This window comes from Mytilus edulis, chromosome 2 (genome assembly GCF_963676685.1).
Source record: "Mytilus edulis chromosome 2, xbMytEdul2.2, whole genome shotgun sequence".
Lineage (NCBI taxonomy): Eukaryota > Metazoa > Mollusca > Bivalvia > Mytilida > Mytilidae > Mytilus > Mytilus edulis.
This window is the reverse complement of record NC_092345.1, coordinates 70,805,355-70,823,850: the sequence shown is the minus strand read 5'-3', so window position 1 is coordinate 70,823,850 and position 18,496 is coordinate 70,805,355. Positions and strand designations below refer to the sequence as shown.

At 31.7% G+C, this 18,496-nt stretch overlaps 2 protein-coding genes across 2 annotated transcripts in view; one reads left to right on the top strand and one right to left on the bottom strand.

Annotated features, from left to right (window-relative positions):
• The window catches only part of LOC139512823 (uncharacterized), a 102,194-nt gene that overhangs the window by 50,473 nt on the left and 33,225 nt on the right, over window positions 1-18,496 (bottom strand). Inside the window, exons 12-25 of the mRNA XM_071300752.1 lie at window positions 18,323-18,420; window positions 17,794-17,930; window positions 16,121-16,176; window positions 15,270-15,417; window positions 14,610-14,686; window positions 14,070-14,180; window positions 13,222-13,389; window positions 12,489-12,629; window positions 11,730-11,811; window positions 10,915-11,468; window positions 10,281-10,439; window positions 8,263-8,380; window positions 7,614-7,734; window positions 5,804-5,958 (exon numbers count right to left, since the gene is read on the bottom strand). Of these exons, the coding sequence (XP_071156853.1) occupies window positions 5,804-5,958; window positions 7,614-7,734; window positions 8,263-8,380; window positions 10,281-10,439; window positions 10,915-11,468; window positions 11,730-11,811; window positions 12,489-12,629; window positions 13,222-13,389; window positions 14,070-14,180; window positions 14,610-14,686; window positions 15,270-15,417; window positions 16,121-16,176; window positions 17,794-17,930; window positions 18,323-18,420 (2,125 nt within the window). The remainder of the gene's footprint in view (window positions 1-5,803; window positions 5,959-7,613; window positions 7,735-8,262; window positions 8,381-10,280; window positions 10,440-10,914; window positions 11,469-11,729; window positions 11,812-12,488; window positions 12,630-13,221; window positions 13,390-14,069; window positions 14,181-14,609; window positions 14,687-15,269; window positions 15,418-16,120; window positions 16,177-17,793; window positions 17,931-18,322; window positions 18,421-18,496) is intronic.
• LOC139512822 (uncharacterized) lies at window positions 713-5,403 on the top strand. The gene is made up of 3 exons (XM_071300751.1): window positions 713-1,685; window positions 1,881-2,425; window positions 4,123-5,403. The coding sequence occupies exons 1-2, from the start codon at window positions 960-962 to the stop codon at window positions 2,415-2,417; spliced, it is 1,263 nt and encodes a 420-aa protein (XP_071156852.1). The 5' UTR covers window positions 713-959; the 3' UTR covers window positions 2,418-2,425; window positions 4,123-5,403.

The following is an 18,496-nucleotide window of genomic DNA, read 5'->3' as shown; positions in this document are numbered from 1 at the left end:
ATGATGATATACAAAAGTGAAAGGAAGACAACATATTTTTTCATGTAAACTTACTGCATGTAGTATAATTTTTCTTTTCTGTTAAATGGAGAAAAGTAAATGAAGACATTCTAACATAGTAAATAATGTCAATAAATTAGCTTATTCAGAATCGAATGCAATCTGGGTAATATTTTCAAAAATGTACACCAAAATGTGATTGGTTTAAAATGTTCTAAACAATGGAAATTCAACCAATGACGTAACATTATTTTCATTTTGGTGTACAAACAATGAGATTACCCATAGTCTTTTAGATTCTGAAAAGGCAAATTGGACATTATTGTATGGTAGGTTATTTTTTGTAAAGTTTTGATTTTATGAATTTTTTAGTGGATACTATAGATTCAGTATTATTCCTTGGATACCAATTTTCGTGGATTCCATGGTTACCTGGGAACCACAAATTTCAATGTCTAGCGAATTACAAATGTTGTATGAAAATGTATGCAGACTTTGAAAAAAACAAGAAATCAAATATCCATAAAAATGAAAATTTTCCTCAATCAACGAAAATTGGTACCCACAAAAATAAATGAATCCATAGTAAACCAAAATTGCTGATATAAATCTGCCAATTTTCATGCAATTGATCAGGTTTTTTATGAGCTAGTTCATGAATTATCATTTTATTAAACTGGTGATATAGACGATTTCCCATGAGAGAACAGCCAGGTGGCGCTGTCCAAGGTCATTTTGCGGTCACGTTGTTGTCCGAGGTCGTACGTGCAATTTTATGAGCTTGATTAGTTTTTTGACATTTTTATCCGTTATATATTTTTGTTGGACTTACTGTATTTTTCTCTTTATTTATTAACAATTTTGATTGATGGATATTCCGTAATTTTTGTGTGATGGTTTAAAAAACCGTGTGGATTTAATAGATTAACACTGCTATATTGACCAAAGTGGTCATCAAAATGGCGGATAGTAATATTGGTAATTCGACGTCCGAAAGGAACAATTTTGCCGAAATGGTAAAACGTCGAACGAAAGAGATATATAAAATAAAATCAGGAAAGGTTTCTGAAACAGTGGGAAACCACGATACCGATATGAACACTATAAGTATAAATAGAAGTTCGGATGCAATGCGCATGCCCGAGGGAAGTGCAATTCTACGCATGTCCGGGAACCCGGAAAGCGAAAGTGAAACTAACGATCATGAAAACAATAACAGTCCTACAATGAAGGACATGATGAACAAGTTTTCAAGTATGGAAAAGTCCCAAACAGAAATAATGGCTAATTTAGCCGTGAACATTTTGCAATTGCAAGACAAAGTTAGTGGAAAAGAGTCGAATAAAACTAAAACTCATTCACAAAAAGAGTCCGATAGGACAGTAACTGTTAGTGTCAGTGACATTCCTGAATTGTCAGACATATCAGATGATGATATGGAGTCTGAGGAGGAACAAGATGACCAAGATGTTGGTTGTTCTCTTGATCAAATGTTGGATGAAGTAGACGAAGACTTCTTTCTAGAGTTAGAGAAAGAGTACCAAGAGGACAAAAAGTTTGGTCCTGAGATAGATAGTGCTATGGCAAAACTTGCTGAAACAGCTATAGAGAAACCGTTGAAAGACGAGGAGTATCAAAAGTTAGCAGACAAGTATTTGGTGCCTGAAAATTGCAAAAAGATAAAGGTATATTTTCAGGTTATATATTATATTGCTTTAGATATAAGTATAGTTAAGATTAAAGCAAAATAAAGCAAAAAGTATATTTATAATTGAACGATAATGTTTTTGAGATTGAAGGTCATTTTTATTCAACGGTACTATATTCTATTATCATGATAAAATGGTCAAGCATTTATGAATGCTCAATTGATTTTTTAGGTACCTCTGGTAAACAGAGAATTATGGAAGGTGCTAAAAACCAAACGAGAAGGAGATGTGGCGATGCAAAAGGTGACTCAGACATGTAGTTCAGCATTGGTCATGGTACTCAAGGCTTTGAATATTATTAAGACAAAAGGGGACATGAGTGAAACCAAACCCATATTCAAAGACTTGTTTAAAGTTTTAACTCATGGGATATGTACGGCAAACAGAAAAAGAAAGCAGATGATAAGGCCTATAGTCCCAGTGAAATACAGGAAATTGTGTGAAGTAGACACACCTGTTACAGAATTTTTGTTCGGTGACAACCTGGATGAAAAGGTGGACAAATTGGACAAAGATGACAAAAGGTCAGACAAGTTATCTATGGAATCAGGAGGTGTTTTTTTAGGGAAAAGAAAGCACAATTGGTCAAAGGACAGTCATTGGGGTCCAGCAAAAGACAAAAACTGGCCAAAAGACAAATTCTGGCCAAAGGACAAATTCTGGGCAAAAAACAAAAAGAAACTGAAGAAACCAAAGACAATACATTAAATGTATCTGTAAGTACTTGTATGTTCAAGTTTTACAATACTCCAGATAATTTTATTGGAGGACAGATTTCAGTATTCATTCAAAATTGGAATTTACTAACTTTGGATAAGTGGATAAGAAATGTTTTAACTGGTTATACTATTGAACTAGACAATATACCATTTCAAAATACTATTCCAAAAACAATTGAATTTAATGAACACGAAAGTGATTTAATTCAGAAAGAGATTGAAAAGTTTTTAAGGAAAGAAATTATTGAAAAAGTGTCAAATACATGTAATGATACTCATGGATATTATTCTAACATTTTTATTAGACCAAAAAAGGATGGTAGTGTTAGAGTAATTTTAAATCTCAAATCTTTCAATGATAATGTTGTCAAAAAACATTTTAAAATGGAAACTCTGCATACTGCTATTAACAACATTAAATTAAACCAATTTATGGCTTCAGTTGACTTGAAAGATGCGTATTATAGTGTACCAATACAAGAAAGTGATAAAAAATATCTAAGATTTAGGTGGAAAAATGATCATTACCAATTCAAAGTACTTCCACAAGGGTTATCGAGTAGCCCAAGGGTTTTTACCAAATTGTTGAAACCTGTTTATGGAAAATTACGTGAAATGGGACACGTCAATGTGCCTTATATTGATGACAGTTTGTTATTGGGTGATACATATCATGAGTGTTTGAAAAATATTGAAGATACTGTTACTTTACTAGATGGATTAGGATTTACAATTCATCCTGAAAAATCAATATTTTTACCTACTCAAGAAATTGTTTTCCTAGGGTTCATTATAAACACATTAAATATGACTTTACAGTTAACTCCTGAAAGGAAAAAGAGTTTAATAGAACAATGTAAACTGCTTCTCTATCAAAAGAAAGTAACAATTAGAGATTTAGCACGAGTAATAGGGAAAATGGTAGCTAGTGAACCAGGGGTGAAATATGCTCCTTTGTATTTCAAGGATTTAGAACATTTTAAAGATAAGTCCTTGAAAGGTAATCAAAACAATTTTGATGCCATTATTGAGTTGGATATTAAAAGTAAAGAATTACTTCATTGGTGGATTGATAATATTATGTCCAGCTGCAAGTCGATGACTATTTCACAACCATCAGTTATTTTTTATAGTGACGCTAGTAAGACTGGTTGGGGTGGTTTTAATAAAACCTACCAATTGACTGATAATGGGTTTTGGACTCATGATGAAATTTTTGAACATATCAATTTTTTAGAATTGAAAGTAGCTTTATTAACATTGCAATCATTAGGACATATGCTTCATGATACACATATACGTTTGTATGTTGATAACACAGTGGCATTATCTTATATACACAATTTTGGGGGACGTATACCTTCTTTACATAATCTTACTAAAGAGATTTGGCACTGGTGTGTTGATAGGAATATTTGGCTAAGTGTTGCACATATTCCAGGGAAAGACAATGTTACAGCTGACAAATTGTCTAGAAAACTTAATGAGGATATGGAGTGGATGTTAAAACCAGAGGTTTTTGAGATAATTGAACAAGTGTTTGACAAAATAACAGTTGATTTGTTTGCATCTGGCTTAAATAAACAAAAACAACGGTATGTGTCTTTTTTGCCAGATGTAAATGCAATGGCTATTGATGCTTTTACTTTTTCATGGACAAGTTCTGATGTTTATTATATTTTTCCTCCTTTCAGTCTTCTGGGAAAAGTGCTGCAGAAGTTAATTACAGACAAAGTCAACAAAGCATTGATTGTAGCACCAATTTGGACAACTCAAGTATGGTTTCCAATTCTTCTACAACAGACTTGTCAACAACCATACTTACTACCACAAAAAAGTTTAATATTTCCAGGAAATCTACAAAAACTACATCCAGTGAAAAATCTTCAACTTGGGATTTTTTGTGTGTCAGGGAACATCTCCAAAGTAAAGGAGTTTCAAACAATGTTGCCGACATCATTCTACAATCATGGAGATCTAGTACATCACAACAATATAAATCATATCTCAAGAAATGGAAACTATTTTCAAGTGAAAGGGAAATTAATTTGTTTGATCCCCCTACCGAAGTGATACTTGAGTTTTTAAATACCTTATTTGAACAGAATGTAGGTTACAGTGGTATAAATACTGCTAAATCGGCTATTTCAGCATTGTGTAGTTTAGTTAGTAATAGAAGTATTGGTAAAGAAACTTTAGTTAAAAGGTTTATGAAAGGTGTTTTCACTAAAAAACCTAGTTTACCAAAATATAGTAAAATTTGGGATGTTAACAAAGTATTAACATATTTGGATAAAATATCGGACAATGAACAGTTGTCTTTATTAGAGTTATCACAAAAACTAGCTATGTTGTTTATGTTATTGAGTGGACAAAGATGTCAAACTATATATAAATTAGAATTAGATAATGTTCAAATTGAAGGAGACACAATGGTTGCTTATGTTAGTGAATTGTTAAAACAAACTAAACCTGGTGTACATATGAAACCTTTAGTATTTGATAGATATATTATCAATGAAAAATTGTGTATTTTGAGAACTTATGAGGAGTATGTAAGGAAAACAGAAACTCTCAGAAATAATGAACAAAAAGTATTTATTTCTACAATTAAACCATACAAATCTGTCACGAAAAGTACAATTGCTAGATGGGTAAAAACTGTTATGAAAAGTTCTGGAATAAACATTGAATGTTTTGGGCCACATAGCTGTCGTTCAGCATCAACGTCAGCAGCATTAAGTCAAGGACTTAAAATAGACACTATTATGAAAAGTGCAGGGTGGCAATCTGCAAAAACATTTCAAAAATTTTATAATAAAACAATAATTATTGAAACTGAAAATAATTTTGCTCAGAAAATTTTACCATCAAGTAACTAAATGTAATATGGTGTTTTATGATATTTATGTTATAATCATGATGCATTAATGTACAAATGTATATATGTTTATTAAAAGATATATTACTTGAAATATTTGGTATTAACATAGCCTAAAGAAGGTTTTTCAATTCAACGTGGATTGATGATCTAGTTGTGCTCTAAAATCTCATGGGAAATCGTCTATATCACCAGTTTAATAAAATGTTTAAATTAATCGAAACATTTGAAGATTAATTATAATTTTATTAAACTGGTGATATAGATTTCACATGCCCACCACTTGGGAATTTCTTGTGAAATTGTACCCACCCTAAAATACAATTAGATCCTCAAAGCTCTGAAGTATGACCTTGGACAGCGCCACCTGGCTGTTCTCTCATGTGAAATCTATATCACCAGTTTAATAAAATTATAATTAATCTTCAAATGTTTCGATTAATTTAAACATTATTTAACTGGATGAGATAACTTGTGAGTTTTTACCACATTACCTGATGAGCAAGTTCATGAGTTATCACCACTACAACTCTTTGTTTGTTGCTGGCAGAGGATACATCTGGATCAAACAACATGGCTGTCTCCCTGTATGTAACAAGCCCCCAGTTCTCCATAGCTCCAGCAGCAAAATCAGGAATAGCTATCATATCTAAAATCAAAATATATTTTTTGCTAATATTTTTTCTGATATACTTGTCTGGGCTCTACCAGTCAGGTTCTAATAGTACCTGTTGGGATCTACCGCAGGAATTCTCAGTTTTCAAAATTCATACTTGTCTGGGCTCTACCACTCAGGTTCTAAAAGTACCTGCTGGGATCTACCGCAGGAATTCTCAGTTTTCAAAATTCATACTTGTCTGGGCTCTACCACTCAGGTTCTAAAAGTACCTGCTGGGATCTACCGCAGGAATTCTCAGTTTTCAAAATTCATACTTGTCTGGGCTCTACCACTCAGGTTCTAAAAGTACCTGCTGGGATCTACCGCAGGAATTCTCAGTTTTCAAAATTCATACTTGTCTGGGCTCTACCACTCAGGTTCTAAAAGTACCTGCTGGGATCTACCGCAGGTATTCTCATTTTTCAAATTTATACCTGTCTGGGCTCTACCAGTCAGGTTTCTAAAATTAATTTTTTCACCTGTCAGGGCTCTACTGCAGGTTCTTAAAATTGCACAATTTAGACATTTACTTTTTAATTAATTTAAAATTATTTTGAGTAGGTAGTGTTTTTGCATTTGGTTATTTTTATTTTGTTTTATTGTAAGTTTTAACGAGTAGCCCCCTAGAAAGCCAAATGATACATTTATTATTATTTTCTTATGTATTCAGTATAATAGATTTAGAAATGATTGTGAATATGATATTAGTATACTGTGTATACAATAGTGTCTAGTATATTAGTTTGTTAATAAAATTAGAATAGTTATTATAAAGTTTTGCGTATGATATCAAGTATCCAGTACGGCAGGATAAATGTTCCATCCTAGTTGAACATTTCCTTTTCTGTTCTAATTATCTATAGTAGTATAGATAAATGTGGTATGATGCATGAGACTAGTTATTGTCTATAAGGACACATCAACTGTTCTCGTGGTATGGTATATGAGACTTGTTTAGGTTCTGGGTGGAGACTTCTACTTGTTCTATGTGGTATGGTACATGAGACTTATTAATGTACTTTAGAAGACTTTACATTTCTATGTGGTATGGTATATGAGAATTGGTAGCATTTATTTGGAGACATCTATTGTTTCTTGTGGTATGGTATATGAGACTTGTTAGTGTTCTTTAGAAGACATCTACTGTTTTATTGGTATGTTATATTAGAATCGTCAGTGTTCAAGGAGACTTCTACTGTTCTGACAGTAATAGGTATAAATGAAATTATATTACAGCTGAGATACCCATCTTTCAATGAATAGAATAAGAACCTTATTATTGATTCATATTATCCTTCCTTTTTAACCTAGATTTTACAGCGGTCATTCATCTACAAAATTTTAATTCAACAGTTAACCTTAGTCAAAGAAATTGTAATCACACAAGGGTAGTGCTTGCATTCATATTTTAGTGGTTATAGCTATCAAAACAGTCCCTTTAAGATATTGATTGCATACCCTACAAACTTGACCTATATTTCAAATTCAATGAAGTTTCATAAAATATTAGTGACAGCTTAATAGTAGGATTAAAATTTGGTTTCCTGATTTTATGTAAGCATAAGATTTAGGACAATCACATTTTCTATAAAATAAAAATTAACGAAATCTGGTTATTATTCTATACTTTTGTTTCAGTATCTAACCTTGTTTTTGTATTGGAAATGGAACTCCAAAGAAATCTTCATAGAGAGATAAGGTGTCAGCTCCAGTTTTTAATGCTAATTCAGTCTGGTTCAACGTTTCTGGTGTAGACCAAGCTCTATACTAAAATCAATACAAAATATTATTTCACAATATTCATTGTAATTCATGCTCTACATTTAATGTATATTACAATCTCATTGTTCAATATTTCTGTTGCCTTCATACCATTGCCATCAAACAAACAAAATTCCCACATTTTAAATGTGACACATTCAATATGCAGTAACTTGTTCAAACTCCCAATTCATGTTTTTATCTATATACTACCATTTATATCAAAAAGATGAATTTGTATTCCCTTTTTCTTCCTACTACCAAAATTTGCAACAACAAGTATGTTTACAGTAATTAAAAAAATTCCTTGAAATCCTTTCTCTATTTTCTAAATTTTAGTATTTTGTCTAGTGTTTTTTTATCTAATGTTTTATTCTTTGTCTTGTTTTTTTTAATCATGCATGGTATTATTTGTCTTTCTGCACCTGTTAATTTTGACAGACCCCATCCTAAGGATATTTTATTACAATATGGTTTACTGTATGCACTAAAGCTATGATATTAGAAGGCCTTGATCTCTATATATAAACTTACTTTTATACCATTTTTAGTTGTAGTTTGTGTATACTGGAAATCACATACAATAATGGCTAGTAGATAGGTAGACATGTTTGGTGACAAGGCATATTCATCGGCTACAAACCCATCTGCACTGTAAATGACAATAAATTAAGATTTTTATATCATATGCTCTAGCACATTTAAAATTCACTTAGTCAGCCTCATACAAAATTCTTTCAGAACATCTTTATATTTGCTAAAAGAAATCACTGCTCTACATTGCAATTTGTTTCAGTAAATTTAGAAAATTAAACTTTACAATACAATGAGAACCTAACAGAAAATACAGAGATATATATCAATATTTTCTCAAATTTTATTTTGATCTTTTTTTGTAGTAATTTTTCATATAACACTTCTAACAGGCTAGTATTTAAACTTGGAACTATTTTTAATTATGGAACTTGCATAATTTCTTGTGCTTGAAATTTTAATAAATTTCATCATTATTCTACATTTTAATGTTGTGTGCTGCGCACAACACTTTCTATTATGAAATACATTGATTGTATGGAAAATGTTATGCACCGCTCAAAATGATACAGAAGAAACATGGAATCTATTAAACAAGTACAAGAAATAATGCAAATTCCATAATTAAAAATAATTCCAAGTTGAAATAATAGCCTGTTATTTATAGGTTATGTGTGAATGAAATGGAAACTTCATAACAGTATTAAACTTAAAATAACTATCTGAGAAGTCTAATTCTCCAATCTGATTAAACAAGTGAAACTGCGAGCTACTGCTCACTGATGATACCCCCGCCGCAAGTGGATAACATTAATAGTGTAAAAATATGCAAGTGTTCAGTAAACAGGAAGTTGTCAAGTGATCAATCTGAAAACGCATCACATGGTATAGCTGACTTATATAAATCCTGATACCAAATTTCAGAAATCCTTGTATTGTAGTTCCTGAGAAAAATGTTACGAAAATTTTCAACTTGGCTATCATGTGTAAAATCATACAAGTGTTCGGTAAACAGGAAGTTGTCAAGTGATCAATCTGAAAACGCATCACACGGTATAGCTGACTTAGATAAAACCTGAAACAAAATTTCAAAAAATCCTTCTATTGTAGTTCCTGAGAAAAATGTGACGAAAATTTTCAACTTGGCTATCATGTGTAAAATCATACAAGTGTTCGGTAAACAGGAAGTTGTCAAGTGATCAATCTGAAAACGCATCACACGGTATAGCTGACTTAGATAAACCCTGAAACCAAATTTCAGAAATCCTTGTATTGTAGTTCCTGAGAAAAATGTGACGAAAATTTTCAACTTGGATATCATGTGTAAAATCATACAAGTGTTCTGTAAACAGGAAGATGTCAAGTGATCAATCTGAAAACGCATCACACAGTATAGTTGACTTAGATAAACCCTGAAACCAAATTTCAGAAATCCTTGTATTGCAGTTCCTGAGAAAAATGCGATGAAAAATATTCATGGGACTGACTGACGGACGGACGGAAGGACAGACAGAGGTAAAACAGTATACCCCCCTTTTTTAAAGCGGGGGTATAAAAATAATATAACAAAGACTACACTGAAGTCCTACTTTTGAAGGCAAATTAGAAAAATAAACACCAAGATATAAACAATAAGATGTGGTATGTAGCTCACCTATTCATATCTTCACTCTAGTTTTGGAGTTAAAGAAAATACATATATCATACAAAACACCGAGGGAACAGACTATAGAAAGAAGTGATAGTTCATGCTTAAAAGCTTTACCAATATTGAACTTAATTCAAATTTCAGGAGGCTAAGATTTGAAGTTGCTGAGAAAGATGCAATATATCTATATGACTATGTACATGTGTAGTTGCTGAGGAAATGTAACAAAAACATTGTATCAATTCAAAGAACATACAGGTGTGTAGCAAACAGGAAGATGATAAATGGCAAGTATAAACTATCTTATGCTTGCACCAATGTCAAGTACTTCCATGCAATTAACAACAAGAAGTATGTAATTGCATCTTACCTTGGAACACCTGTCTTCTCCTGTGGCATATTACTCAAGCTTACTCTGTCTGGTTTCCTTAATAAAGTCACCTTGAACTGGGCCTTAAGTTCAGGCTCATCAAAACATGGAAAAGCTCTCCTGGCATCTGTTGCTTCAAACTGTGTGGTGGCTAGATATCTGAAACAACAAAGTACCACGATTTTAATTACACAAAGAGTGTGCAACTTGTATAGTTTTACAGCTGATCCTGGGATTAATGTTTCAGGGTTGGACAAAAATTATTTAGTTGTCTTGAAAATATAATGGACAGGTATTTTTTTTTACCTTAATACATATCTATAAATCTAAAGGTATTTGTTGTTTTCTATTTTTTCTCATACCTAAGTGTTAAGCCCAACAGTTTTAACACATTACTGATCATTATTATTTTAATTGTTTTTTTCATAAATTCAGTTTTGCATTATTTGATTTTCTAGATAAAGAATCCATAAAACAAAATCTTATCTCAAACAACTCTTATTGTATTGACTATGTCTGTCTGCTGGTGCTTCGTTACTGTAAACATCATTATTGTTTAACATTTTCCTTATAGAAACCATACTCAATGATAAGTGTTCGTTTGGTATTCCTTTTCTAACTAAAGATAACTTACACAGTCTGGTCACCTCTCTTGTATGAACTGAGATAAAGTCCAGCCAGAACTTTATTAGACAGGGGACTAGTGAAGGATATCTCCAAGACATATGTTTTTCCAGCTTGTAAATTTGCATTTACATTAACAATAAGGAACTCTCTATCCTTATCGTCTGCCAGACTAACCACTGTTGGCAATGTTCCAACATGATCTGAACTGCTGATTGTCACTGTGGATTCATTTATTGTTAAATCCACAGAGTGGAGTGTTATATTATTTGTTTCCACTGTACACTCCATTTCTATCCTCACACTCCCTTCTGTTGAGAATGTGGACGGGTCAGCTCCATAAAAATCTGGTTTCAGTGTCAAATTGTATATTTTTGGTATTAAAGATCTTGGTAGTCTTACATTATCAACTTTGTTGGGTGTTGGACGTACACTTAGCCATTTCTTGATGTCATCATAATTGTTTTTCATCCATCTGATGTTTGACTCTGTATTTTCAATAGCTTGTTCAAATGCTCTTGCTCCAGGACCTAAGTCTGATTCTGAGGCTAAAAAGTCTTTTAACTGAAAAAAAACCCATAATTATTAAACTAAGGTTTTTTTTTATCAAATAAAAAACTTAGATTAGTACTTTTCAGAAAATTAAAAAAAAAAATGTAAATATCAAGAAATGAGTGTTAAATGCAATAAATATATTCTTAATACAAAATTAGTAAGAAATTACAACAAACCAGCTGGTCTAGTTCATAATCAGTATCAATTGCCTCGATTATTGCTTCAACAAACTTTGTAAAAGATTTAAGTCATTAATATAATAAAACAAACCTGGTCTAGTTCATAGTCAGTGTTAAATGCCTTGGTTATTGCTTGCACTAACCTAATAAAAACACCAAATCCTCCTGCATACCTGAAAACATACAAAACTTCATATCAAAACAACAACAAAATAAACTGTTATTACATCAATGATTTTTGTCTGGCGTATACTGAAAATTGTACTTAACTGTCAAAATTAATTAATATCATTTTAAATGCATTTTTATTTGAATTTTCTTTTAAAGTATATAAAAATAGGTCTTTGGGGGTCACATTAGTTATATAATAAGGTAAATAGATATAAATGCCTCTAGATGTCTTGGGTTACTCTCTCATTGACATATACAACACATCTCCTTTTATTCATACTGTCGATTCATTATTATTCGTTGGATACCAATTTTTGTGGGTTTTGTGGGTACAGTTGAACCATGAATTCAAATGTTCAACTAACTGCCAATTTTCAATGGGTTTTGCGTGAAGAGATTGGCAAATCCAGGAAATCAAATATCCACACACATACAAGTTTTCATCAATATATGAAATTTGATACCCACAAAAATATATGAATCCGCAGTAGTTTAGTTTTTAAAAGTAAAACATAGAGGTGTATGTATCATCTTGATTATACCAAAAATACATCAATCTTGTTAAAAAAAAACTCCTTATAAAGTCTTTCTTATATCACTATTAAAGAACTTTGAAATATTAAAATGTATTTGGTGGAATAGTATTACCTATGAAAATGTCATTGCTCCTCAAACTTACGTATCTCTAATGAAATCCCAGTTCTGATAGAAGAATTCTTTAGCCAGATATCTTCCGACTGAATTATCTGCCACTTGCATGATAACATAAGGAGCGTCCTGCTTTCTGATCTCATTAGGGTCAGAGGTCATCTCTAATAATCTGAAAGGAAATCAGACATTGGTACATAGGTAGCACATGTGAATCACATACATTGTTGCTCATATGTGCAGTTTTGTAGTTCATTTGTGCCCAAGAAAACTAACATTGTGCTCATATGAGCAATTCAAACCTCATATGAGCTTTTATTACAGAAAATTTGGACTGACACTATAGAATTATGACAGGGACAGAAATTGTTCTTTGCAACAGGCAAAATACAGCCTAAATTAATGGTTTGTTTAACATTAAACATTAATTTTCAAACTGTACTTAGCATTAATTCCTAATATCTTGCACAACTTAATAGACATCCTTTAGCATTTGTTTTACTGCTACACAAAAGTCCCAGCTACCATAAGTGTATACCCTGGTCAGTCTTTGCAAGATGACCAGTTTTAATTGTACCAGATACATTATCTTTTTACCCTAGATGTATTCGTTTAATTTTCCTCTCAATTTATAATTATTACTAATCACCAAACCATAGTTTAAAAACTATTTTTCTTGAATTTACTGTGCTATTTCAGAGTGTTTGTGTTTCACAGAACAGCCGTGTTTTATGTTGTATTAGGTCTCTCAATAAATGACCTACTTGTTTAAAATCCATGCTTCTTTGGTACATGACAGGGCAGACTGAAGAAGGGACTTTTCTGAAACCACAGTGGCAATTTTGTACTGATTGTGAACAAAATTCCATTCCTCTATCCCACCTCCAGCCACTCCAGTACAATAAACTGTGCCTTTAATGTTGGGATTAATCCTGAAATAACACACTGTATACTTTCAAGAAACAAAGAAATGACAATATTTCCTATCTGCTTTGCACTATGATCATTTCCCTATTGCATATATACCGGTATATTTGTTTAATATCTAAAATTGAGAATGGAAATAGAGAATGTGTCAAAGAGACAATAACCCGACAGGAGAGTGGAAAACAGCCGAGGGACACCAATGAGTCTTCAATACATTGACTAAAACTAAGCTGTTTACATTATAAAGTATAGTAAAATGTACCAAGATTTGTTTTGCAAATAAAGTATAGTAAAATGTAGCAAACACTTTTTTTGCAAAAAGAAACCAAATAAAGTACAAATGTTATGTGGTTCCAGAACTAATGATTATCCTATTGTGCAAAAGCAATTTACATGTAGCCTGTAAATCCTCTAATTTCAAAAGACATGGTCAATCATCTTATCTTTAATAGTAGCTTGTTTTAATAGTCAAACTGTCCTGCAGAAGAAAGAGATTATTTTATTTCATGCTTGAAAATCATTATTACAATTAATCTGATTATTCAGGGCACTGTGATTGGCAAAACATATGCATTTGTTCTATGTTTTTATCCCAAAGTAGACTTTAATTTTCATAATTTATAATGGTTGTTGTTTTAATGACATATATGTCTCCTTATTTTGTTAATCTGAAGCAATAACTCACACATTATTATCTGGATTGTTCATCCACTGATTGAACAATGTCTTGGCAAAAGAAATACAAGATTCTTCTCCATATGAACAGGCTGCTCCAACAAATGTTCTCACTGCATATCTGTAGAAAGATGTAGCAATATTGAATATTTACTCAATTTAAACACCTTTCATTTTCTTTGGTAATATTAATTTTGGGCTACTGTGGATTCATTATTATTCCTTGGATATCGTGGGTACAGGTGAACCAAAAATTAAAATATTCAATGAATATACAAATTTTCTATAAGGTTGTAAGCAGACTTTAACAAAACCACCAAATCAAATATCAATCAAAAGGTATATATTTTCCTCAATCCACGAAAATTCATACCCACGAAAAATAAATGAATCCATAGTATTTATTTTGGAACAGTTTCTACTGTGACTTGACTATGGGTGTTGCCGTTTACCTTTACCTATGGTTCAACCTGATTGTAAAATTGACATTTTAGAGGGACAGACTTTCTAATATAAAATCAACAATAGCAGAAGCATCTGACACACTTACATTTCTAAATGTGTCAGGTTTGAGAACTCCAATTCATGTACATTAAATGGTGCTGAAACTTTGGACTTCACAAAATTCTGAAAAGAAAAAAACATAAATTGTTAAGAAATATTTAAACAATTCCAAAATAATCTAATTTTAGATGTAGAACTTCTTTCGATTGGCTGAAAGTTTGTTGACATAATTTTGTCATCTGATCAGGAAGTCATCAACGTTTTTTTCACGATTTACTACTTTCAAAAAGGAATTCAGAATTAATTTATAAGAAATTATTATTTTTTTTCTGTTTATTTGAAATAACCTTTACTTTGCCATACAGGTTATTCAGTGAACACCACATTTCTGATGTTATTTCTTCATAGACAGACAAATATTACAGTTATGTATAAATATATGCATCTGGGCTAATTACATTAAAATATTTGAATGTGTCCAGATTTTCCGGAGTTATTGAATAAATAAACAGTTCAGTTACATATGAATATCAAAAGGCAGATGCCAAGGAACTAATTGATGGATTGTTGGTTGATAAACGTCCAATGGCAAATATTTCATGCATGTTCAGGACGATCCAAGGAGCTTATAAGCCAGAGTAACAAATAGCAATGCCTTATAAATTTGATCTAAAGAAAAGCTACTATTTTTATTAAATAAGTCTACCTGGAAATCTCCAAATGTTTCTGTTTTTGACAACATGTCATCAACATATGCGAGTTCTCTTGTTGCAGCTGCCCAAGGGACATAATCCATCTCTTTATCTAAATAGTTCAGCGTCTCTAAGGCAATTGTTACTGGCAACTCTTCAGCTCTGTAAATAAATTGGATTATAGATATAGGTGTTATAAATTTATAACTTTATTAGACTTAGAGCAATATAAAAGTTGACTTATTTGAAGGACACTGGTCTGTTATTGAAGACCAAAAGTTAATTTACCCCCAAATGTCTTTTCTTTTTTTTTTTTACAATTTCATGTCTGTATACCCCATTAAATCTCATTTTACTCATATAATAAATAATAGTTTAAAAGCACATAGATGTGTTTGTTCTATATCAATGCAGACTTTTCTCATTAAAATATTGATGGTTTAATAATATATAGATTAGTTTTTTATCCTTTGTAATCAATAGTACAAGCAAAAGAAAGGGATAGTAACTTTACTAAAACGGGGGGGAAATGATTATGTGAATTGCAACATTAACTTATTTTCCATCAACTTGTCAGAACTAAATACAAAAGTTCAAATTTCACTAATGTAGTCAGAATTTAATGTCAAGCAGTCAATTTTTTTTTTAAATGGTCAGACTGGAATTTCTTGAAGCAAACTGATACATAAAGTCTGGTGACATTAAAATTATAACAAATCTATATATTATTTTTTCTTTTACAAGTACTTCTGATCTTCAAAGATGAGAATCTGCACAAGATTTATTCATGTAAAGTAAAATTTAGATTTATTATGTGGTAAAATTAGACAAACTCTGTGTAAAATCAAACTCCAATGTAACTTACTTTGCAAGATTCCAAGCATCATTTATAATTTGGCCTCTGTTGACGACAGGAATTTTCTATCAAATAAAGAGAAAATCTAATATAACTAACATTATCTATCATATTTAAAGACTAGACAGTACAGCAATAAATTTTATATTGTATGTCTTTACAGGCAAATTTTCCCTACTTTAATCCATGCAATTAATTGTATTATTATACCTTACATATATTTTAAACAATTCTATTGGGTGAAACATTAACGTGACATGGAATAATTCAGTTGTTTTTCATTCAATTGCAAGGAAGGATGATAACCCTAAAAATTTCCACCAGCGGTGAATAACCTTTTGAGTTTGTTGTTTTTTACTTGAGTTATCTCCCATAAAATGACGTCACAGACGTAAATAAACAAAATGGCAGGTTCACGTTCACGTTAGACTGGAAGCCCACCGAGAGAAGAGGAAATAAGGCATTGGACATGAAGAGAGTGCCAGCAGCTGATGATATCTCTTATAAAAAGTCCTTTTCAGGGCCATCAATATTTTACAAAAAGATTCTACCTTTGTTGTACATTCAAGAAATTCTAGAACACAAAGCCATATTTGTGTGTGTGTAAAGTCCAAAGAATATAGTAAGTGTTTGGATAGCCTTTCCACTGTTTCACCTACCTGCCACCCTTTGTTTTCAATATTTAAACAGTTTTCACAGTGACCCATCGGTTTCTGCATTTTGACTTTCATTTTCAAAGATTATCACGTGACCACGAGAAAACAGTGATGATTTATGCAAAGGATTATAATCTAACACCTCGTTCATTTATGATGCAAGTAATCTAAATGTCCAAGAGCTTCCGATTGATATCGTGTTTGGCACTAAATACTTAATACCGATCTCCTGTAAAGGAGGTGAAAAATCGTGGTTGGCTACAAAATGTTAAACATCGATCTCCTATAAAGGAGGTGAAAAAAGTATAAATATTTGCATATTTGAGTCTCGAGGTTGCAAAGTCTATCGTAACGTGACGTCCTTTTGAAAATAAAAGTATAAATGTCTGAATCGATGGGTCACTGTGAAAACTGTCTAATTATAAGAAAATAAAGGGTGGCAGGTAGGTGAAGCTTACATAAATGAAGAGATAAATGAAAAATAAATAAATTGATACCCGATTTATATAATTCCTTTTCCGTTAGTTGGCACCAGAAGCGACGAAGCAGCACATCTATTTTGGAAGGGCAAATATCCACTTTTTGATAGCCCTAGCTTGTCTGGCAAAACAGACGTTAGACGTCAGAGTAATCTCGGACTATATTCATAATAGCTTACATTCAGAACCACAAGCTCACAAAAAGTTTTTAACTTTCAGTGTGTGTATGAGTTCATTCCAGCCCTTTCTAATATATTATTAAACATGTCATGTGATATACATTTAGTGTATGTATAAACTTGTGAATGTTTACTATGAAATCTTGTTTCAGGTATGGGTGAGCTTGAGATACCTTTACTTTGTAATCTTCTTTCAGTGTATGTGTGACCTTGTGTCCTGTGTTATATATGGCTAGTGATCTAGTAGTCTTGTCTTATATAAACTATGTAACTTGTTTCAGTATAAGAGTGCATGCATGTTCATCATCATATGTACCTTGCGATCCCATTTTCAATATATTAAAATTCTATTTTATACATGTTTATACCTTGTGATCCAGTTTCAGTGTTTGTATGAGAGCATTCCAGTTTGGTATATCATAGTTAACTCTATAGACACCATACTGTTGTAGATTCAATAAGTACCAACTGTTCTCTGAGGTAGGTATCTTCTGGTCAACTATTTCTGTTAAATTAATATTAGACTGTAACAATCTTGAATACTATAACAGTGGACTATATCTAGATAGATTACTTCATGGTGCAAGTGTATAGTGAATATTAATGGATATTTGGAAAAGTTGAAATGATAATTTCATACAAAAATTAGGTGAGCACCGACCATGCTAGAAAGGTGACTGCTGAAAAGAGTTTAATTATATTAAGATAAAGGATTTTGATGGTCTGAATGTGACCATTCCAGACAGGTGACTACTGAAACTAGGTGACCATTAAGGCAGGTTTTACAATTTTTTATCAATCCTTAATCGAAATATAAATTTTTGAGGAATATTTAAACTTTATGAAAGCTGTAATATAATGATCTTGTCAAATTTTATATTTTTCATATGAACTAACCTTGTGATTGAGTAGTAAGCCATTTAACACTATCTCCAGGCTTATCAAAGTTCATTTCACTACTGGTAGTATATGTGATGGGTATCTTCCATATGTAGCTGTAATTAAAATCTTAATCTAAACTTTTATGTTTCAATTTGAAGCAGTATTTTTGTAATAAATATGACCATCAGA